Source organism: Ochotona princeps, chromosome 1 (assembly GCF_030435755.1).
Source record: "Ochotona princeps isolate mOchPri1 chromosome 1, mOchPri1.hap1, whole genome shotgun sequence".
In the NCBI taxonomy this organism is placed as follows: Eukaryota; Metazoa; Chordata; class Mammalia; order Lagomorpha; family Ochotonidae; genus Ochotona; species Ochotona princeps.
Window position 1 is genome coordinate 161,781,237 of NC_080832.1, and position 24,582 is coordinate 161,805,818.

Sequence of the window (24,582 nt, forward strand, 5' to 3'; positions counted from 1 at the left end):
ATCCAGGGTACAATATGATTTCTTTAATCCCAGCATCAATTTATGTTCGTGGTCAGCAAGACTGGAGGGACCCAGACATGTAACTTCCTTCCTCCAAGAAGGAGAGAGGAAGAAAGGGTCTTAAACCACGAGAATAAAAATTCAGGAGCAACTTTGGTTCTTGCCACGACTGCTTTCTGCACTGCTGAGTCCAAAGGCGGCAAGAACAGGCTTATCCCAATGGAAGACTCAGCTCCCCCCAGCCTCCCCTGCTTGAACCTGACGGGGCGACCCTGGATGCAGCTTAAGACAGAAGGCACTCGAGTCCACCAGTGCATTCTGGGAACTGTACACCTTCCAGGGAGCACCTCACCTGAGACTATCAAGTGATAAGCCCTGGGGTGGACATTCAGCTGGTGGTTAAGCTGCTACCTGCGACATCTGCATTCCACAGAGGGGTGCCCAGTTAAGGCCAACTCTAGTTCTAGCTTCCTGCTAGTATGCACCCTGGAAACCGGCAGGTGATGGCACAGGAGGCCTTGATGGAGTTTCTGTTTTCCGATTTTGGCTTGATCCAACCCCAGCTGTGGTGGACATTTGGGGCATGAACCATTTATGACAGCTGTGTCTGTCTTGTTCAGAAACATGTTAATTAAAAAAAATAAATAACGAGTCTGATTCTTTAGCACTACACACAAATTCCAAAGTCGTTCCCTTCTTTTCATACTTCCTGTGCTACCAATGATGACCAAAATATTAAGAAAACAGGTGACTCATGGACATGCAAAGGCTAATTTAAAAAATAAGACAAAAACACACTTGTGCACCTGTGTACGAACTGTGACCACTGCATCCATTTGCCGTGTGCGCGGCTTACCGCACAGCAGCGCAGCCATCACCAGATCTGATGTGCGTCACACTGACAGTATTTAAGTTTTCTTTCTTCTGTAATTGACCAGTTAATCTTACCACCTGTTCAAGACAGGTACCCTTCCTGTTTTACTATTCTCAGAGATGAGGAAACTGAGTTCCAGAAGAAATTGAGGTACTTGTTCAAGCTCCTAAGCTTACTCAATGCTAGAGTTTCTCAAACAACACACAAAATTAATTTTCAAGTTAATCTTAAAATAAGTGACACTTGCTATCAACACTGGATTATGTGGTTCTTTAAATCCGTGCCTCCCTCCCTCCCAACCTTACAGCTTCAACCCTAGCAATTCACAATGACTTAGCTCCCCCTAGGGTCAGGTTCAGATACTCACCTCGCTAAAGAGGCTTCCATTCACATAGGAAATCCAGAGCTTCCAGAAGTTGGGCAGCTGACTTAACACAAGCTTGGTCAACTTTTCAACAAACGCCACCCTGTGGGGAGTTTTGTATCTCCAGGCTGAGGGGGAGAAAGGAACAAAGAACTCTGAGAAGGCCAGACTGTGATCTTGCAGCACAATTCCAGCTCGGCCTCGTAGGCCGAGCACCTGCAGCGCCTTGGGGCTGCCACAGCTGGACTGCACAGGGAAGCCCAGGAGGACAGTCTGAGATCCACTGGTTCTGCACCTGTGCTCGGGTGCTTACAAGAGCCTTGGGGACTGGACTGACTGGGACAAGTCAGCACGGAAGGACGGCACATCCACACTCCACATCCACACGCGTGCTCTACAACATCTGTAACGCCACATCTGTCATTGCATATACTCCACACAGCCATGCATTCCACACACAGAATGGGCCTCCTGAGAGGTCCAGCAGACACCGCTCTCCATTTCTAAAGGAAAGGGACACTACCTTTTCAGACTCAAAAGAATTCTTGAAAAACTGTAAGAATGACCAAGCAAAGCCAGCTTTTCTCTTGGTAAGCTCATCAATTCACTGGCATTCTAGGGCTTACTGTAGACGATGACTACAGGCAGAAACACAGTGTGCCAACCGCAATGCCCTCTTCGGCACAGTCCCTGACGGCAGCTTCATGGGTGTGCGCAGTCTGAGCGCAGTGGCCTGGTAAGGCGCGCCAGCACAGCTCCTACACCCTGCCACCGGCCGACCCCGCTGGGCCCGGGCCTGCGGATGCCGGACACAGCGGTGCTCAATTGCCACGGGGCTGGGCAGAGAGCCTCCTGGCCCAAGAGCAGCTCTTGGTGCTGCTCCTGCTACAGAGGCTGAATGTGTACATGTGTATTTTATGAGAGTGTTCCTTACCACCTTCCTTCTGAATCTAGGGCTTCACACTCACATCGCTCCAACGGGAGGAATGAATCTGGATTTTTCTTTCCTGCAGAACCTGCCGTATCCAAGTTACAGGCCCCTGTGACTTATCACTGATCAGACAAGGTCAGGAGCTGTTTCATTCCAGGAGCAATGAAAGGAACGGGCTTGAGGGGTCGGGTGAAACACCCCGTGTTCCTCAGGCGCAGACAGGCTAAGAATGCAGGCTCCTCAGCGCTGCTCCGACAGCCAGGTGCAGAAGGCGCTCTCTGCACTTCATCTGTACTTTCCGTTCACTGCAAGCCATCCTTCTCTACATCTGCATTTCAGGTGATTATGTGGGAGAAATTAAAGTTGACTCACTCTGACTTGTGTTTCCCGCCAGCACTAAACAATCAGACAAGCACAAGGAACTATCCGACAGCTGTTTACAGACCCCAGACAGCACTGGGCAGGGCCAGGCAGAGGTGTCCAAGGCAGGGGACTTGTGTGCTGCTTCCCTTTGGACAGTTCCTGGATGGCAGAGGTGGCAGGGAAGTGGTGCTAAGACAAGGCTGAGGGTCCCTAGAAGAGAGGTTATTCTAGAACTGCTGTTGGTGAAGCTCACCAGCGGGCCCTGGCAATGTCCTGGTAGTAACCGAGCTGCCCGGGGAAACAGAAAAAAGCCCTGCGTTCTCCAAAGGAAGACAAGCAAAGGCAAGACACCTGGCATTGAGCAGTCACAGCGTCTGGGACACATCCACACCAGGGAAAACAGCAAACAAGTCCCCTGAACCATGTAACGGGGACTCGGGGAGAGAGCATCCCCCAACAGCAACAGACCCAAGAACGGCAACAAGCACGCTGCCCGGAAGCCTCCGCATATACACTGGATTTTTTTTAAGGGGGGGACAGGAATGGTGCAGTGGTAAATCTTGCTAAGCCTCCACCTGCAGCACCGGCATCCCATACGTGACTGAGTCCCGGCTGCTCCACCTCTGCCCCAGTGCCCTGCACATGGCCTGGGAAGGCAGTGGAAGGCAGGCACGAGGCCTTGGGACCCTGCACTCATGTGCCACAATTAGAGGAGGCTCCTGGCTTCAGACTGGCCCAGCTCCAGCCATTATGGTCACTGGGGGAGTTAACCAGTGGATGGAAGATTTCTGTCTCTCCTTCTCTTTCTTTACATCTGCCTTTCAAATAAAAATCCATAAATCTTTATAAAAAATCTAAAAAAAAAATTAGGAAAGCTGGAGCTTGGGGCAGGCGTGTGGCTTACTGGGTGCAACACTGCTTGGGACGCCGGTGTGCCAGACTAGAGCCCAGGTGTTTCCTGCCACCCACGTGGGAGTTCTGCCTGGTTCACTCTGCCTTCTGGACAGATCATAGGAATACACAGTTAAAACAACAGCTGAAGTTCAGTGACTGAGTCTATCACGACAAGTGGAGTGGAAACGAATACCGCCTGTGTCACCTACAGGGTAACCTGTGGTCCAGCAGGCCTGTAAGAGCCGTCCCAGAGAAGGGACCAAGTGGCTTCAGTCAACGCGTGGTTACGTGACAAGCATAGAGCCAGAGGCTGGCAGCACAGCCAGCCAGAATGGAACTGCGCAGTGCCCAACAAACCACAGGAGCACACGTGACAGAGATCAGGTGTGGGGGCGGGGGCACTCACTGTCTTCCCGCGCACACTGGAAGCTGCTGCCCCTCTTGAGTGACGCCGTCTGGGCGAGGTGGGCCAGTGCCAGGGAGGGGCGGGCATCGGTCTCAGGGTCGAGCATGGGGCTGTGCGGCCCGGGGTTGCCTGTAAGAGACATCGCGAGGTGTGACGGCTGCAGGTCCCAGCTCTGCACACTTGGCATCTTGCTCACCGAGACTACTTCCTGTCCCACAGCTCCACGCTTTTTCACAGAGGGGCATTTCTACTGGAGACATTTTTTCTCAAACTAGCTTTGAACACTATTCCCAGCCTGTCAGACATGCACCCCTATAGCAGCACAAACAATAATTCCAAAAACTTGGAAGCAATCGAAATGCCCATCAACAGAGGATTGGATAAGAAAGCTATGGTTCATCTACTCCATGGAATACTACTCAGCTATTTAAAAAAAAAACAAAAAACGAAATGCAGTTCTTTGTGTCCAAATGGGCCCAACTGGAAACCATTATGCTAAGGGAAATGAGTCAATCCCAGAAAGTTAGATACCACATGTTTGTCTTAATTTAAGATGAAATGATGTCACTCCAAAAAATAGTATCTGTAAATTGCAATATTATTTCAACCTCAAACAGCCTGTATCGCACGCAATAAGATATTGTGATGTAAGCAATGAACCAATAATCAATGTGAGTCAGACTGCTTATGATCTACATCAAAGAACTGTAAAACCTAATATACTTTTGATGCCTACGTTAGTCCGTAATGGGTCGGGAGAGCAGAGAGGTCCAGCACGTTTCCAGCAAAACACAAAAACATGTGCCAGAGTAGAGTGAAAGAAACACCAAGAAACACGTATTCTCGTATTAGTTCTTTTTTATTTTCCTGTAGTTAAAGAGGACATGCTATGTGGGAGTTTTCATGACTGGTGATGTTTTCCTTTTAAATCTGTATTAGTCACAATGGCTTTCAATTGCAGAATTCAGGAAACTGACAGCAAAATTAGAGTTTTCTGATGTGTTTGCAAAGGAAGCCTGCTTCCTTTTAGCATTAGAAACACATCCAGCAGGTTACAACTGACATAAAAGGGCCAGCTGTAAAGGAAAGGACGCACTGAGTTCAAAAATTCATCTGCTGCTCACGGCTGCTGCAATTCAGTGTTTTTGGTTTTTGGTTTGTTTTGTTGGTTTGATAAACAAGATGCATTAAAAAAATGCTTCCCTCCACATATCAAGGAGATGCAGAAATTCTGCCTGAGAATGAAAGTGCATCACAAACACACCAAAAGCAAAAAAAAAAAAAAAAAAAAAAAAAAAGCCGCAAAGGGAAGCGTTGATGAGAACTTGGTAGTGTGTACAGCCAGCTGCTCAGGGCACAGCTTCACGCACACATACAAGTCAGCCCTCTCATTCCCGAGCACCAAGGCCAGAATGTTCCTCCTGCAGTTCAGCATTTTCTGCCGCAGCTGAACTGAGCACATTCAACAGTGATAATTTTCCTTTCTGTGCGTGCGCAGATATGCTTAACAAATCACCAACAAGCCAATACAGGGAAAAAAAAATTTTTTTGGAATACGATATAAACACAGAACAGGAATTTCATTTCAATAAAGGTGAAGAGGTGGAAAATTCGTTTTCAGAAACTGCAGATACAACAATAAAACCACTAATGACGCAGTCCTGGTCACTTCCAAGAACCAAAGGTGCCGTGCAGAAACAACCAGAAGCCCGAGACTTTGGTCAACGAAAATCAGCGGGTGCTGCAGGGTTGGCTCGACAAGTCCACAGAGCAGTGCTGGGTGCTGCTGTCCATCTGTGGCAGCACCTCGGAGCTGTCCGCCAGATACAAGCACCCCAGCTTCACAGTCGCTGCCCAGGCCTGAGACCTTGGGCTTGTGACAACATGCTGAACCCTAGCAATCTAAAAAAATAAATAAATAAAATATGGGCAAGGAGGAGGACTCCCGTTAGCTGGGACTTGCAGGAAACTTCCCTAGGTCACAGCCGAGTCAGGTCAGAGGGCCCCTGCGTGGGGGATGCACCGCCTCGGCAGCACCAGGCAAGGAGGCCCCTGTGTGTTCCAAGCCTCCACGCACTCCCTGCTCGGCTCGGCTGCGGCCTGGAGTTGCCGCTTGGCAGCACCCCTGAACGCCTTTGCCTGTGAACAGCAGGGGCCTTGTCTGCGACCACCCACGGCTGCTTATTGACCAAACATGGGCCGGCTGGCTCCTGGCTGGCTCCCGGCCCCTGCAGACACAGAGGGAGATGAAGGGGAGGGGAGGCAGGAAGGGGGAGGACACTACGGGTGCCACCCAGAGCCAAACCCCCCCCTTCCACCATGCACGGTCAACAGGTACTAAGGTTTTTGGTTACTTTCAGAAGATATGGAGCCCGTAACACTGAAACCCAGACCAAAGAGAGACGGATGTGTCCGGACACCCCTGCCTGCTTGAGCCTCACTCTGCTTGGGCACAGGCTCCAAGGCACGTCTCCAGTACATCACTCATAATTATAGCTCCAAGAAAGCGAACGCATGGTAAAAGCATCCACGGGGTGACCCCTGAGCAAGCACTGATGGCCTAACACCCACGTGGGCAGCCAAGATGGACAAGTGGTTACCCAAAACATCACCATTTATGCCTTCTGCTCACCCCGCCCTCCTCTGCAGCCCCATCTAGATTCTTACTGAGAGAAAAGACACTTAAAACAAAGCAGAAAAAAATAAAATAAATAGCAGATGTCCCATTGAGATAGTTTAAGAGCAGTATTTTGTAATCATACAGAAATGTTGGCGGTCCACGTGTGCTCAACCTTCCTCATCAGTTTGCTTTTTAAATGTTCTGTTTAGCAGAGGTGGGTTTAGAGGATGAAACGGCCCCCCAGCTGCACGCAGTCCTCCCTGACACACAGTGAGCCCGGGGGGCGGACAGAGCGAGGAGGCCTCCACGCCTGGGCCCTTCCGGCCTGCCCGAGCTGAGCAAGACCGCATGTTCACGGAAAGCTGAGCAGAACCTAAGCTGAGACAGAAAAAACTCGTCAGAGAGCTCTTCATGCAGCTCGCTCCCCGACAGTCCACGCTGGGCCGGCCAGCAGCCACGCACAGCCTCCAGAGGTTAGTCCAATCCTTAAGTCCTAGATAACAAGCAACAGAAGCCCTGCTTAAATGACTGGCCTTAGTTACCAGTCTTAATTTGGACGTGGAGGGGATTAAAATCATCTTTTCAAATGAAATTTAAAAACCCCACTGCTGTGCACGCTGGAACTCAAGACTGCCGGTCACAAACGCACAAGGCTCGCAGCGGACAGTCTCTGTCGGAATGCGGGATGCATTTAAAATCGAACCTGTGGATTGAGGGATTTTTCCCTTTCTAGGGAAAAAAAAGGAGCGATGGGAGAGCAGGGAAAAGGAGACGCCTGTTTTGTGGAAGGGCGCGGAATCTGGGTTTTAATCATCAACTAGGACTCTCCTCAATTGTCCCCCTTGCGCATGTCTCGATGGTGGCGGAATCTGAAGGCAGGTGAGTCAAAGCTCTGCCGCCACAACCCCCTGTAGCAGGCACAGCCACACATCCGGGGGCGGCCCGTTCCTTCCTAAGCTGGCGGACAGTGGCCAGTTAAGCTTACAAGCCCCCTGCCGGAAGGTGCTTCACTGTTACAGGGAGAGGACAGGGCGCAGCCGCCCGTCCCACGCGCACGCCGCATCCATCCTTCCCTTTTCTGTCCGCCACCCCCCGTGAAGCGCCATGAAACCCAGAAGCTCACTGTCTGAATGCCCCGAAGAGAACCTCCCATAACACAGGCTCACTGTCGGAACTCCAGAGTAAAAACTGAAATTTTATGGACAGAGTTACTCAAACTGTAACACACCCTGGCTTGTCCTTTTAATCGTGGAAAAAACTTTTGACAAGTTTTGTGGAACTTAAATGAACCTGCTGACAACTTCCTGCTGGCTGCAACTCAGGCAGCAGTGGGAAGCCAGGGCAATCCTGTGTTGTGGTAACGCCAGAATCAGATCCCGGCCCCACCAGGTAAAAGCCATTTCCATGTGAAATGTGTGAAGGCCACAGTTGTATTGCTAAATATTGAGAAAAGATAGGAGTTACACAAATTCCCAAGATCGTAGGTAAATCATCATATACTCTATGAAGGCTGTTTGGTGAGCCTGCGTTGAAAACATGGCCTTTTTGTTTCTGGAAGTCCTTGGAGAAGCATAAATATTTTTCCTTCTTGCCAGTAACTAACAATCCGCTGCATGTATGAAATTATTAACGGGATAAATATTTAGCGCAGCTTCTATTTTTAACAATTTGCTTCCTATAAAAGATCATCTCTGACGATCGGGAACAAACTGCTGGTGTGTGACTCTTTCACGTGTTTCAGACAGCACCTGTGGCCTGGGCCAACCATTTCCCTCGATGGCATGCCAACCTTTCTCGAAGAACCTGTGGCTTAGCTCAGTTAGGGCTCCTCTCCCAAACGTCTCCTCTTTTGCCCCAGTGCCAGGAGGTCCCCTTTCGGAACCTCCTAGGTCACGTCGTCGCTGGAGGAGAGGAATAAACGAGCTCCAGGGACAGGCTGGCTCCTTTTCCTTCTGCTTACTTGGAAGAGCCAGCAGATTTGTTTTAAGAGTTAAACTCACTTTCAGGACAAAGGCAAAAACCGCCTTTGGAAAGACCACCCTGTTAGAGAATAGAGATTGTCCCCAAGTGAGGTTAGGGGGGCCGGGCAGGAAACCTGCAAGACATGGGCTAACTGTGGACCACGTGTTCCTGGGCAATCTTTGGAAGCCAGAGGTCACCTCTTTATCAGCGGTCAAGCTCCACAGCACACAACAGCTCACGACGGGGGCTGCCTGCACCACAGGGGAACAGGAGCAGGAGGCTCGCAGCCGGTTTCGGGAGCTGGGAACAGGCAACCGCCCAGCTCGTGGGTCAGCACACACATCCGCTTTCAAGACAGCTCTTTTAGAAAACGTGAACTTGGGTTTCAATCTTGTTCTTCTCACACCATCCCACCTCACCCACTGGCTTTTCTTCCCCTTGGAAGAACCAACAGTTTGCAACCAGGCCGTGGGGCTATGCCCCAAGGACCATGAGGACCGTGCGGGGCGAAGGACCAGACACGCTGCAGGTCCAGAGCAGCACACCTGCTGGGTACCTCATGGGAGGCCACCCCATGGCCTGGCCCCGTGCTCCCGTGGACAGCCACTTCTGGCTGCCCACAGCCTGTGGACAAAATCACCTTTCTGGCAGAAAGGCAGCAGCGTGCGCAGGACGGCCGTCTCGGAAACCCGTCACCGGCTCCACTTGCAGAATTCTTTCCCGAGACCACCAGACTAAATACAATTAACATTCTTCCTCCACACCCACTGCACAAAGACTTTAAAAAAATATATTTCTATGTTAATTAGATTCATACAGAAAGGACAGCTTTACTTAAAAAGACATCACAGATTCTCCTCCCACCAGAAATATTGATCTCAATCTGCGTCAAGCTGTATTTTATTTCATAGGACGGTGTCTGCTGCTCGCAACTCTGGTTTACTTAAAATAACAACGAGCATCTCACTTTCATATCCAAAGTAGAGGCACTAGCCAGGGGCAGCTAGGGCTCACCTTCCCTGCCTGTAAACCCAGTGCAGCGCTGTAACTCCCTCCTGGAAACCCAGGGCCTTCCGGCCACTCAGCAGGTGCTTGGGCAGTGCTCAGCAGGAGGGGCGTGACCAGATGATGAAGTACAGGATATGATGGTACACTGTCCCTGGCGCCCCGTGTGTCCCCAGAGCTGATGGGGAAAGAGTGGGCCTCCCCCCGACATGCCGCATCCCTCCTGGGTCCTCCAAGGATGTTTCCCGTTCACCTCCATGCAGTCGGCCCCAGTGCCGCATCCAGCAGTAGCTGTTGTCTGCTGAACCAGGGTGAAGGAGAGGTACTGGGAGGTTGGCTATGAGGTGACAGGGAAATCACCCTGTTACCCTTCCGGTTTTTCAGTCTGTCTGTGGTCCTCCAAAACGAAGCAAGGTGATGCCCTGAGCTCCAAGGGCCCGACTGGGCTAGGGTTATTGATCTTACGTATGCAGGTAGTATTTACAGAACAGGGTCAAAGGCACTGCCAGTCCCCCTGTGAATGGCTGACCAAGGAACAGACACACGGAGCTGTCCTAACAAAACCTCCAGAAACAGGTCCAGGACTCGAAGGCTAGGGATGTTTTCATTCGCTCAGGGAAAGACCAACTAACCAAAGTAACGCCAGGTAGGGCTTGTCACTGATGAGCCAGGCTGCTTCCCACCTCTGCACGACCTCATGCAGGATCCCTGCACGCTGCTGGGAGAGCCCTCTCCAGCCACAAGCCAGGCCAGGGCCACTACTTCTCAGCCACACTGGGAAGCCAGCACATGGCGACCACAGACAGCGAGGAGCCAGGGAGGGACCCACGAGGGACACATGGGTAACGCCGGCCCCTGCCGATGGAACACTGTGGATGTGGGAGGCAGATAACATCGAGTTCCCTTGAGTCTTTCCTGCTTCAGAGAGGCTGCAGGTTGTCTTCCTCAGTGACACGCGTCCCAGAAATTCGCACGTGATCCATGGTCCTCCCACAGGCTGTGTTACAGGTTCTGATGAGCGCAGGCAGGAGTCGCCATCAAACCTCTCCCCCTCCTGTGAGGGCTGGGAGCCCTACCACAGCATTCTGCCACTGAAGCTCACGTTTCAGGACGCTTCCTGCGCCCTGCCATCCCCCCAGCCCCGGCCCATCACATCACAGCCTCTCTTCACATCAGCTTCCTAACTATTTTCACAATCACAACACCTCCGTATGTGTGTGATGCTCCCAGGAGGCTGCTGGCCTCCAGGCTGCAGCCCAGCCCCTGGCACTCCGGTCATCGACCCTGGGTTCTGGGTCGCTGGCACGGACAGGGCGGAGGGCAGATACGGAGTGGCATGCAGACCACCCTGAGAGACGGGCTTCTGACTGTGCCCCTGCTTGGGACACGTGGGATGCATGTCACCTCCCCTCGAGCTCCCGAGCCAGTGCCCGGGGAGGCAGCAGGGGCGTGGTTCACGTCCTTGGCTTCCCACGGGAGAGGGACCCAGATCCGGATGCCTCACCCCACCCCTGCAGCCATGGGCACTGGAGGAACAGCTGGAAGATCACTCGCTCATTCGTTCAGATGCACCATGCTTGAAAACATAAAGTAAGGACATAAAGGAGATGTTGCTTCCCGACGTCAGCTCTGGCCCAGGGCTGGGCTAATAGTTGAGGCAGTGCCCGGGACACCTGTGGGCTCCGCCAGAAGTGTGCTGCACAGTGTCCGGGGTCAGCCGTGTGTCTGCCTCCCGCACCACTGTCTGCAGTGCTGACTGCGCCCGAGCACCTGACGGCCCCAGAACACGCCCACGTCTGGTGAGTCAGGGGGCCAGCCTGCCTGCCTGCCTGCCAATGCTGCAGCTCCGCCCATCGTCCCCCTCCCCGGACCCCGCGTCCACTGCCTCATCCTCGGGGCCTTCACATGGGTGGCCCCCCTTCTCAGGCTGTCATCTGCCTTGAACCCTAACTCTCGGGTCCCTGTCGGTTCCCGGCTCAGACGGAGCCCTCCCTGAAAGCAAAACCCACCGAGGTTCATGCACTGAGGAGACAAGACCGGGGTTCCCTCAGGGACAGTGGTGCCCACCCAGGGCCACGCGCCACGGCCGTAGCACTTGCCTCTCAGGTCCTTCACGTAGCCCTCCCTACAGCCATGCATGAGCTGCAGGATCCAGCGGTGCTGCGCCCCGATGCACTGCCAGGCTGGGTCGCCGGGCGCGTGGAGGTCGCACAGGTACCTGCAAAGGCAAACCCAAGGTTGACAAGCGCATGCTCTTCCGGCCGGAAGCGTGGATGAGAAACAAATGTTGGCAGTTTCAGAAAAAAAATCGTTACCTCAAGAAAATTAAATCATCAATGAAGTAAGGCACTTGTCCACATCAGTCTTCAGTACTTAGTTCCCGAGAAAATATGTTAAAACCTCTTTTCATATGACGATGATAAATAAGGGAAGTTTTTATCTCTCACTAGCTCTGTGTAAAAAGGCAATTTGTGGTGATCTTATCGACCTGGTTAGAACGCTTCTTTCTCTGCACATTTGGCTCACAATATTCCCACATATTTCAGAGCTGCATTATTAAACACAGGTGGAACCCGGCAATGCACAATGGTGAACATAAATTTCAAGGGTGTTTTTTAAAAATTCCTGCTGTGTATGACAACCTGCCACTAGATGGCAGTGTGACACTATTTTCTGTAAGGAGCTAAATGTCCGTTTTCTCTGCTTATAAAGTTTTGCAAATAGGGCCCGGCGGCGTGGCCTAGCAGCTAAAGTCCTCACCTTGAACGCCCCGGGATCCCATATGGGCACCCATTCTAGCCCAGCAGCTCCACTTCCCATCCAGCTCCCTGCTTATGGCCTGGAAAAGCAGAGGAGGATGGCCCAAAGCCTTGGGACCCTGCACCCACGTGGGAGCATCAAGGAGGCTCCTGGCCTCACATCAGCTTGGCTCAGCCCCTGCCGTTCCGGTCATCCGGGCAGTGACCCAGTGGATGGGACAGCTCTCTTTCTCCTCCACCTCTCCTCTGTCTCTGCAACTCTGCCTTTCAAATAAAAAATAAATTCATTGATTTAAAAGAACAAAGCTTCCTAAATTCAGCTAATGCCTCCCCTTGCACGGTGTACAGGTTTTCCTCTGTGACATGGAACACGTACAAGGCAAGTGTCCCAGGCACACGCGGCCTCTCCTCCTTGCTCTCAGCCCCACCACACAGGCTGGCCCTGCTTCCAGTTCCTTCTGCAGCACTTCCCCAGCCCTGCCCCTTACACAATCTGTGCTGCTACAGAAAAAAAAGCAATGTTCTAAAGGAGGCTGCTCCCCCGCACCCCGGTTACAGCGACAGCTCACTGACGGGGCTACTGCCCGTGGCCCTGTGGCTTAGCCACTGCCCCCGCACCCCTGTCACAGGGACAGCTCACTGATGGGGCTACTGTCCATGGCCCTGTGACTTGGACACTGCCCCTACACCTGGTCACAGAGACAGGTCACTGACGGGCTCCTGCCGGGGCCCTGTGGCTTAGCCACTGCCCCCACTCTCTGGTCACAGGGACAGCTCCCTGACGGGCTCCTGCCGGGGCCCTGAAGTCTACCCACTCTGTTCTCAGCCTGTACCCTGTGCTGTGTCCTCACAAAGCTCCTCTCCCACGGTTTTGGAGCAGCACCTCATGAAGGTTTCCTCCAGAGAAAGCTCTCAGGCCTTGTGGGGCACGAGTCTCTTCTTTGGACTCCGCAGCGTCAAGCCCGCCAGATTCACTTCAGAGATCTTTGTTTAGAAGGAGATGGCGGGAGACTCGCAAGATGGCCGACATAGGAGGAAGACTGTGAGAGAGCTCACAGACAGAGAGGGCTAGAACGCGACAAAAGCGTAAGTGGAGCAGCATAGAACTACAGGGAGAAGAACGTGAAGTTCCCTGGACAGTGTGGAGCCAAAAAAATCCACACAACTCGGAAGAGCAACCAGGGAAAAACAAAGCAAAGGACAGGGAAGACGACTTTCCGCTCCTGACCTGCTGAGTCACCTCTGAGGGCAGACGCTGAAAGCCGCCGAACCCACCCAAAGACCGACCTGAAGACGCTGTGGCCGTGAGGACCGGAGGTGATTGGGACCCGCTGGCATCTGCTCACCCTGGTCACCAGGACTCGCCAGGACCTGCCCCGCTGCGGACACCAGGACCCTGAATCACCGGGACCCGCCGGCATCTGCCCACCCTGGTCGCCAACCCCCGGGACCTGCACCAGCCGCAGCCTCCAGGCTCCATCGCGACCCGCGCGGAGACCAGCAACGGACGCAGCAGTCGGGAGACGCACTGGCGGCCAGGATTCCCACCAGAGGAAGAGGCAGACTGCAAGAACCTGAGGTTTGAGTGAGTTGGGTGGGGACAGTGGTGGGTTGGAGGCTTCGGGAGTTGGCCCCCCAGGGGCACGGACAGAGCCTGAACACAATTGGCCTCCCCGCCCCTCCCCCCCCCCAGGCTCCAGCCTCTAGAGACACAGGGAGAGTGCCTTGAGACTGCCAAAACTGTGTCTGGGAGAAAGGCAAAAGGCACACTGGATACTCCCCTGTGCCTTTGCGGTGTGGCACTCAGCTGGGCGGTGCTATCCCACAGGAACCCAAGCACGCCTCTGGGCTGGGCAGTTCCCTGCTAGCGCAGGGGCGGTCGGTCCCCTGCAAGTGCTGGGGTGGGCGGACCTGCGCAGGAGGCGTTTCCAGAGAGCACCTGGAACACGCCCTATAGTCCCTTGCTCCGAGCCCTGTGATCCAGTAAACAGGGTGCGCGCACAGAGAGTGCCTTCACTCCCCCACGCCCTGTGGTAGCATACCTGTAGGGGACGAGCTGAGAGTGTGCTTTGAATCCGCTGGGCCCTGGAAGAGGCGCCCTGAGGTCCAGTGTTCTGGAGACGCACCAAAAGTGCCTTGAAAATTCCCACACCCTGCTACTCCACGCCTGCAGACTCCGATCTCTACATGATAGTGCTTGGAGACCCCTCAGCACACTGGTGCCTAGGTCTCTCAAAAAAGAAACACTAACACAATGGGAAGAAATACCAGAAAAGGTAATGATCCAGATGAGAGTGCCAACACCCTACCAATAAAGGATCGAAAGCCAATGTCTATTTCGGAGATGCGAGATGAAGACATAGAAGATCTACCAGACAAGGAATTCAAAAAAATAATGTTAAAATATGTCAGAGACAATGAGAAGAATTGGAAGGACTTCAAGGAATTCAAGAACCACATAGCCTCAGAAATACAACAAATGAAAAGTAAAATCCTTGACTTAGAGCACAAAATTGAGAGCCTAACCAACAGAACAAATACAGCAGAAGAGAGGATCTCTGAAACGGAAGACACACAAAACGAACACACCCAGTTCATGAAACAGCTGGAGACAAGTCTGAACAAAGCCAATAAGACCATACAAGAAATGAAAGACAACCTCAGAAAATCAAATATTAGGATTATTGGCCTTCCTGAAGGAGCGGAAAAAGAATCAGGAATGCAAATGGTGCTCGACGAAATTATACAGGAAAACTTTCAAAACACTTGGAACATGAATCCAGCTCAAATCCAGGACGGTCAGAGGACTCCCAGCAGATATGACCCAAAGCGATCTTCACCCAGACATATGGTGCTCAAGTTCCACTCCAACGAAGACAAAGAAAGAATCCTGAGACAAGTACGAAGCAGAGAAAAGATCACATACCGGGGAAAACCAATCAGGATCACGGCTGACTTTTCTGAAGAGACCTTACAAGCAAGAAGAGAATGGACAAAGATCTTCCAAATCCTGAATCAGAACAACTGTCAACCAAGAATATTGTACCCAGCAAAGATCTCATTCGTATTTGAGAACGAAATCAAATACTTCCACAGCAAAGAGAAATTAGAAGAATATGCCAGCACAAAACCAGCTCTACAAAATCTCCTTAGAAATGCACTAATTCCAGAAAAAAAGGAGGTGAATCATAAGCAAAGATGGCAAACAGGAAGGTCTCCCCACTAAAGTCCACACAAGGAAGGGCAATAACACAGATATCAACACCCACAAAAACAAGTATGGCAGGGCAAAATCACAACCTCTCAATTTTAACTCTCAACACAAATGGCCTGAACTCACCAATCAAAAGGCATAGATTAACAGAATGGATTATCAAACAGCACCCAACTATCTGTTGCCTACAAGAGACACATCTAACCAGAAGAGATTCAAAGAAGCTGAAAGTGAAAGGTTGGAAACAGATATTTCATGCCAATGGACGAGAAAAAAAGGCTGGGGTAGCTGTCTTAATTTCAGATGATGTGGACTTCAATCTGACACACATCAAAAAGGACAGGGAAGGACATTATATATTGGTGAAGGGACTGACCCATCAGGAAGTAATTACCATTGTGAACATATATGCACCAAATTCAAACGCACCTAGCTACGTGAAGCAATTACTCACGGACTTAAGGGGAGACATAGATATGCACACAATAATAGTGGGTGATCTTAACACCCCACTAACAACTATAGACAGATCAACAAAACAAAAACTCAACAAAGAAACAACAGAACTCATACAAACAATAGAACAACTGGACTTGGTTGACATTTATAGAATTTTTTACCCTAAGGCCACAGATTATACATTTTTTTCAGCAGTACATGGCACCTTCTCCAGGATCGACCACATGATAGGACACAAAGCAAACCTAAATAACTTCAAAAAGATAGGAATCATACCATGTACCCTCTCAGACCACCACGGAATGAAGCTGGAAATCAGCAATTCAAAATGCCCCAGGAAATACAGAAACTCTTGGAGGCTGAACAATATGCTACTAAACGAACAATGGATCAGAGAAGAAATTAAAGATGAGATCAAAAAATTTATGGAAACCAATGAAAACTCTGACACAACATTCCAAAATTTGTGGGACACTGCCAAAGCAGTGCTACGGGGTAAACTCATCGCAATTGGAGCTCATGTCAAGGCCCAAGAGAGGCGCCAAATACAGGAACTAAACACACACCTCCAGGAACTGGAAAAACAACAGCAGAAGAGCCCCACACACAATAGGAAACAAGAAATCATCAAAACAAGGGAGGAAATCAACCAGATAGAAATAAAAAAAACCATACACAAAATCAATGAATCAAAAAGCTGGTTTTTTGAGAAGATAAACAAGATAGACACTCCACTGGCCCGACTGACAAAGAAAAAACAAGAGAAGGCAAGAATTAACAGCATCAAAGATGAAAAAGGCAACATAACAACAGACACCGCATCCATTAAGGCCATAATCAGAAATTACTACAAAGCACTGTACTCCAACAAATCAGAAGATCACCAAGAAATGGAAAAGTTCTTAGACTTCTACCACTTGCCAAAACTTAGCCCAGAGGCAACAAACGACCTGAACAAACCCATAACTGAAGTAGAGATTGAATCAGTGATTAAAGACCTCCCAACAAGGAAAAGCCCAGGCCCAGACGGCTTCACTCCAGAATTCTACAAAACATTCCGAACAGAGCTGACCCCAATCCTCTACAAACTCTTCAAAACAATAGAAAAAGAGGCAACCCTTCCAAACTCATTCTATGAAGCCAACATTACCTTAATCCCAAAACCAGACAGAGAACTAACAGAGAAGGAAAACTACAGACCTATCTCTTTGATGAACATTGATGCTAAGATTCTCAACAAAATCCTAGCCAACAGAATTCAAAAACACATCAGACAGATCATTCATCCAGATCAAGTAGGATTCATCCCTGGAATGCAGGGATGGTTCAACATTCGAAAATCTATAAATGTGATACACCACATCCAAAAACTGAAAAACAAGAATCACATGATAGTATCAATAGATGCGGAAAAAGCTTTCGACAAAATCCAACATCACTTCCTACTAAAAACCCTAACCAAGGTAGGCATAGATGGAAAAATCCACAACATAATTAAAGCAATATATGAAAAACCCAACGCCAGCATCATACTGAATGGAGAAAAGCTGGAACCCTTCCCACTGAGATCTGGAACAAGACAGGGATGTCCACTTTCTCCACTACTATTCAACATAGTCCTAGAGGTACTCGCTGAGGCCATAAGACAAGAAAAAGAAATCAGAGGAATCCAAATGGGAAACGAAGAAGTCAAGCTCTCACTATACGCAGATGATATGATTCTTTATGTAGAAGAGCCAAGAGACTCAATACAGAGACTGCTAGAACTTGTACGAGAGTTTGGTAGAGTGGCAGGGTACAAAATTAATGAACAAAAATCAACAGCCATAGTGTATGCGAACAGCCCCAAGATGGAAAAAGACTTAACCAGCAAGATACCATTCAAAATAACAGAGAAAAGTATGAAATATCTGGGAATAAATCTAACCAAAAATGTAGAAGACTTATTTGAAGAAAACTACAATCTGCTTAAAAAAGAAATTGAACAAGACCTCAAAAGATGGAGTAATATCCCATGCTCCTGGATAGGTAAAATCAATATCATTAAAATGTCTATACTGCCAAAAGCAATATATACATTCAACGCAATCCCAATCAAATTGCCCAAAACATTCTTCACAGATCTGGAAACAATGATCCAAAGGTTCATCTGGAAGCACAAAAAACCACGGATAGCTAGAACTATCCTGAAGAACAGGAAGTTAGCAGGGGGAATCACAGTTCCGGACCTCTGGACATACTATAGGGCAGTGGTTATCAAAACAGCGTGGTACTGGCACAAAGATAGAGAGGAAGATCAATGGAGCAGAATAGAAACGCCAGAAGGAAACCCACACAGATACAGCCAAATAATCTTTGACAAAAAGACAAACGACAACCCAGGCAAATGGGAAGGTCTGTTCAATAAATGCTGCTGGGACAACTGGTTGATAGCCTGCAGAAACAAAAAAATAGATCCACATCTCTCACCATACACTAAGATCAGATCTAAATGGATAACAGATCTAAACCTACATCCAGAAACCTTCAAACTTTTGGAAGAAAATGTTGGAAACACACTGGAACACTTAGGGGTAGGCCCTCACTTCCTAAAAAAGACTCCAGATGCAGTAGAAATCAAGACCAAAATAAACAATTGGGACCTCATCAAACTAAGAAGCTTCTGTACAGCTAGAGAAACAATCAACAAAGTAAAAAGGCAACCCACAGAATGGGAGAAGATCTTCGCACACGACATAGGTGATAGAGGGCTAATATCCAGAATATACAAAGAGCTACAAAACAACCAAAATGTCAAAACAAACAAGCCACTCAAGAAATGGGCACGGGAAATGGGCAGACACTTCACAAAGGAACAAACCCAAATGGCAAATAAACATATGAAAAAATGCTCAAGTTCCCTGGCAATAAGGGAAATCCAAATTAAAACATCAATGAGGTACCACCTAACGCCAGTAAGACTGGCCCACATGAATAAAAGCACCAACGACACTTGTTGGCGAGGTTGCGGGGAAAAGGGAACCCTACTCCACTGCTGGTGGGGCTGCAGGCTGGTACAGCCTCTATGGAAATCAGTATGGAGAATATTCAAACAACTCAAATTCAACATACCGTATGATCCAGCAATAGCACTCCTAGGAATATATCCAGAACACTTGTTCTATGAGAAACCAACATGTACTCCTATGTTCATAGCAGCACAATCAGTAATTGCAAAAACATGGAAACAACCAAAATGCCCATCAACAGAGGATTGGATAAGAAAGCTATGGTTCATCTACTCCATGGAATACTACTCAGCTATTAAAAAAAACAAAATGCAGTTCTTTGTGGCCAAATGGGCCAAACTGGAAACCATAATGCTAAGGGAAATGAGCCAATCCCAAAAGGTTAAATACCACATGTTTGCCTTAATTTAAGATGATATGATGTTATGTATAACATGTTATGTTTTGAATGTTATATGTTGTGTATAAACTAAAATTGAAGTATAGGTGAGGTGGTCACAGAAGGTGGCTGGGAACCCGCATTTACTTTTAACATATTGGTTACTCATTACTATGTCAATTAATTCCATAATGATGTAAATTTTTGCTGGTGGTATGTTGGAGCTTTCAATTGACTGGGATGATACTCTGCTGGCTATGTCATCAGACCAGAGAGGGTATACCTAAGAAACCGTTGAACTTGACGGGACAATAAGATGCTGGACTCTATGTTTGGTATACGCTTGCAATGGGGAAATCTCAACTGAACTTGAGCTGTGGTTATGCAATAAGGTGGAGGAATCCACCATGGTGGGAGGGTTTGGGGAGGGGTGGGGAGAACCCAAGTATCTATGTAACTGTGTCACATAATACAATGTAATTACTGAAGTTAAATAATAAATAATTAAAAAAAAAAAAAAAAAAAAAAAAAAAGAAGGAGATGGCTATTTCTCTCAAAAATCAAAGAGCACTTCAAAAAGAAACAAACAAAAAAGGCTTAGTGGAGGAAGCAGGGCGGGACAAGGGAAGGAACGTGAACTAGGACAAACATAGACTCGATATTTTAAAAAATGTAAAAAACAAAGAAGTATCTAGCCATGTTCTGACGTGGCTCTTACCAGGTCACAGAGGCACACCCAGCTAGGGAGGACAGGAGTTGGGACAGTGGGCGCCACTGATGCTGCTTGCGGCCCCCGGTCAGAATTGGGGCTGGGGAGAACGATCCGGGCAATGAACAGCAGTGGGACCATAAAAGAGCCAGCTCCCGGCCTCTCCCTCCCGCGGGCACAGGTGGCTTGGCTTACACAGAAAGCGAGCCTGGCCGTTTGAGGGCTGATGAGGCCCTCTTGGTACCCCCAACCCTCCCCAGCGCCCGCCCCCACTGCTGTGTGGCTTGGTGCTCCAGAGGCTGATTTGGGCGTGTGTGCTTCATGTATTCGTCCATTCACTGATCTGAAAAGCGGAGTGATGCAGAGAGAAGGAGAGACAGAAAGAGAGGCCGCCCATCTACTTTGGCTCCTACCCCAACAATGGCCGAGTCTGGGCCAGGCCAACACCAGGACCCAGAGCCTCCAGTCCTGGTCTCCCGCCTGCTGGGGCGGAGAGGGGGAAGGGACCCCGGTCCCGGGGCCATCACGTGCCACCCCCTGTGGGCACTACAAGGAAGCAGCAGGGGCCCAGCAGGGACCTCTCCTGCAGGCTGCCACCAGGCCTGGCCCTCGGCCTGGATTGCTTTTACTTTTCTACTTACTAATGTCTAAGATTTTAAACTTAAAATGGTAACAATCCCATCAGAAATGATATGATTTAAAACAATACACAAAGTATTATTGACGTTTTTATGGCTTCCCCTTTAAAAAGACAGGTTGGGATGGGGGTTGCACAAGTCCCTCAGGGCACCTCCGGGCCTCTGCACCTGTGCCGTGGGTGTGCTGCTCATAGGCAGCCATGGGATGACCAACACACAGAATGCCATGCCTAGGTCAGGCACTGCCCCTCTGCTTGGCAGTGTCCACCAGCTCTCCTCGCGGGCGATGCCCAGACAAGGGCGCTCACTCCCATGGCACTGCTCATCCATCACGGCCAGGACCCCAGGAGGGGGGGACAGGTATGTCCCCTCAGGGACTACACCACAGACGATCTCAGGGTCACAGCCTCTTGCACACTTGGGGCTCACTGTCAGGGGCCACACAGGGGACAGCCACCACCGAATGGGCAGATATGCCATGGGCTAATACCACTGAGGATCCCAAGAACTGATAACTCACTAACAAGAGAAAGAGCATTACATTAAAAACAGCAGCGACAGCATGTGGGGATCCACAGGGCATGGAGCGGACTTCCCCACCAGGCAGGAGCAAGGTGCCCACTAAAGGCATGGGGTGAGCGACTCGGGGATCTGGAAGTGCAGCTTAGTGGGGAGAGCTAGCACCAGCAGCAGGGCTGGCATCCCAGATGGATGCAGGCTGCAGTGCCGACTGCTGCACGCCCCATCCAGCTCCCTGCTTATGGCCTGGAAAAGCAGCAGAGGATAGCTCAAATGCTTGGGCCCCTGCACCCACGTGTAAGACCTGCAGGAAGCTCCTGGCTCCTGGCTTTGGACTACCTCAGCTATGGCCATTGCAGCCCTGTGGGGAGTGAACAAGCAGATGGAATATGTCTCTCTCTCTCTTGCTCTGCACCTCTGTCTTTGAAACAAATAAAATACATCTTTAAAACAAATGAATAGAAAGAGTGCTCTCACACTCACTAGGGTACAACAGGATTCACACTGGCAACCCTCTGTCTCTCCTGCTTCTCACTGCTCCCATCACTCCTACAGCCTACAACACAGCTTCCGGCTCCCGCAGGCGCGGGCCAGCACCCTACAACACAGCTTCCGGCTCCCGCAGGCGCGGGCCAGCACCCTCGCAGGGCCTTCTACCTGATGTAACGCTTCTGGTCATGCAGTGTTGATGGGGTCTCGAGCAACTTCTCCAGCAGTAACTCCCTCAAAGCTTCGATTCGCGTTTCTACTTCAGCGTAGTCTAGGTAAAAATAAATAAACACAGGGAATTAAGACAACAAAACAAAACTCACAAACCTCTGTCTGGGGGTGAGGCTGACTGAGGAGAGGGAAGGGCCTCCTGCAGGCCTGGAGCCCCTTCGAGGAGGGGGCCGCGGGAGGGCACATCCGTCAAGCTCACTGACCTGTGACGGGTCAGGTCTGCATCTCACTGCATGGAAAGTTTACCACAGTGAGAGGAAAAAAAAGTTTTCTGAGCCCTCATAGATTTCTTTTTTTTTGAAAAAAAAATTCAACATGGCCCTGTGAGATTTCCTCCGAGCTCATCAGGCTGCACCAAGCGGCAGGTTAAGCATTTCTGAAGTTTTTGTTAACTCTGGCATGAGAAATGATGGCTGAAGGTATTGAGCTTGGCTTCAAGTCAGACTACAATTTGGAAATACGCTGGCCCTTCTGCAAAGGAAACGTTTAACACATAACAGAACACATCCATCCACTGCTGATTCTTTCCAACAAAAAGTGACAGCATAGCATGGCCGGTGGCGGCTGCCGGTGGCCAGGGCACAGGCGGGAGGCCCCTGAGGAAGCCACAGCTCTGCAGCTGCCCACAGCAACACCTGGTCTGCCCCACTGCGGGGGACGGGCAGACACCCCACATGCTCTCTCTGGGGGGCAGGGACAAGCTCATCTTACATTTCTTGAAAACTTGCACCTCCGTTTTCCCAAAGAGCGACTTGGCCTTTTCGTAGTCGTTAATAACCACATCGTAATCACCCTGGAAAAATGAAGAAACATTTTTGGGAGACAGCGAGGTAAAATGAAGGGGTTAAGAAAAGAAGACGTGAAGGTGTCTTTGGGAGACGGTGAGGAGGACGCGCCCTACCTTCTGGATGTTCCTCTCGATGTTCAGAGGCAGGTTGAAGAGGAACTTGAAGCGCTGCAGCAGGTTGAGGGCATTCCTGGTGGCATCCGCCTTGTCCTTCCGCCCCAGCACCTCCTGGAAGAGCGCGTCCGCCGTGTCGCTCGCCCCTGTTTGCGGAGGAGACGGAGAAACGGGGCTGACGGCTGAGTTGGATCAGAAAACGTGCAACTGGACATTACAAAATGGATGTTAGTGTTGCTCTTGTAGCTGTGCATTAAAACCACTTCTTTTGTTGTTGTTAAGCTATATTGGAGAGCTTTTCGAAGTTTGCTCAAAGATTTCCATTTTGTCTAAGTCTTTTCATATGTTAAGAGCGGTATCCAATTATAACAGCGACCCATATTTCCACGCCCAAATGAATTCTGTAATGTGAGCCAGGATTTTTGCTGCTCTTCTAAATTTTACAGCTATTACAGGCCTTTCCGTTACTTCAGACTATGAAGGTGAAACACACATGCCCGGGTGTCTGCACACACGCGTGTTAGCTGGGTCCCACGAATGCAGTCACGCACAGCACTGAGTAATGAAACCAGGAAGACAGTTTCCAGGCGGAGCTGTTCAAAAGAAACATTTTAAAACCGGTCCCCGTTTCTTGGCAGAATTATCTCTTTTATGTAGCAGGCACTGGAAATTATACACATCATTTAAAATGACAGAACTTTAGCACGATGTCATTAAAAAAAAAAAGCCTTTCTGAAACTGACTCATGCCTGTGAAATTATTTGTGAACTTGACATTATTCCGTTAGGTCCCCTCACCTCAAGGACCTGAGGCACTGAATCCAAGCACTTACAGTGAAATGTGCTGTGCACAAAGGAAACAAAAAGTTGCAAATTTGCAGCTTGTGAATTATTTTTAATTAGCCACAGAGAAGGGTGGGGGAAGAAATGGGATGAACCGTTTTCTGTTGTTTGATGGCTGCTTGCAAAAAAACACCTCGTCTCTGCGTTATCTGGTCTGGTGACTGTACTTTAAGCAAAGATGAAAACCTCCCCGGGACGCCCTGGGTGGCACGTGGGGGTGGTCTCTCCTCCACACCGTGGGTGGCCCGGGCGCCTTGGAAGTGCGGCGCTGTCACAGGACCGCTTTATCTAAATAATGTTTAAATTCTGTTGAAATTTTAAAGGCCCGATATAAAAACTTAGCTTTGTCAAGATAGCTGTTTTCACCACATGCTATTTAACAGAGAAGACTGCATTTCCATTGTGTGAGGAAGACACACACAGCCCAGCAGCCGCACTGCGCAGCCTAAGTGAGCGGCTGAAACTGGATGAGGGTGGGAAGAAGCTTTTTTTTTTTTTTTTCAGAGAAAATGACTTTAAAAGCATTGGTTTATCACTTTTTAAAAAATATGCACTTTATGGATTGAGGCACCCTGAGTGAACAGACATACGAGTGTGGTTAAATCTTTCTCAAAGGTTGCTTACGTACAAGAGTTAGAGGTTAAATGACCCGCTTTTTTTGTTTGTTTGTTTGTTTCTCTTTTTGTTGCAGGGATAGAATTATGGGCAGAAACATATGAGGTTCAGAATCAGACTTTCTTACTCTTAAAAGCAATAAAAAGTTACCAAGTGATAATTTTAACTCCTCTGAAAATGTAGAAAAATGTGTAGAGGAATAGGAACCCACTTCTCATCAAATAACAGGTACATACTTCACAGAGAAAAGAAAATGATGGTGAGGAATTACAAAGCTGTAAGATTATAGTTCAGTTTATGCAGGAATATACACATGTACGGATAGGTTCGATTTATGTAAACCATGAGAAATTTAAGCCAGAAAACTAATAGGCAAGCTCTGTCTGCAAATTATTATTTC

General features: G+C 49.4%; 1 protein-coding gene across 1 annotated transcript in view; it reads right to left on the reverse strand.

The window, feature by feature from the left end:
* The window catches only part of EXOC2 (exocyst complex component 2), a 176,362-nt gene that overhangs the window by 71,182 nt on the left and 80,598 nt on the right, over positions 1-24,582 (reverse strand). Inside the window, exons 8-13 of the mRNA XM_004596494.2 lie at positions 22,726-22,871; positions 22,536-22,617; positions 21,762-21,864; positions 11,519-11,637; positions 3,833-3,961; positions 1,242-1,366 (exon numbers count right to left, since the gene is read on the reverse strand). Of these exons, the coding sequence (XP_004596551.2) occupies positions 1,242-1,366; positions 3,833-3,961; positions 11,519-11,637; positions 21,762-21,864; positions 22,536-22,617; positions 22,726-22,871 (704 nt within the window). The remainder of the gene's footprint in view (positions 1-1,241; positions 1,367-3,832; positions 3,962-11,518; positions 11,638-21,761; positions 21,865-22,535; positions 22,618-22,725; positions 22,872-24,582) is intronic.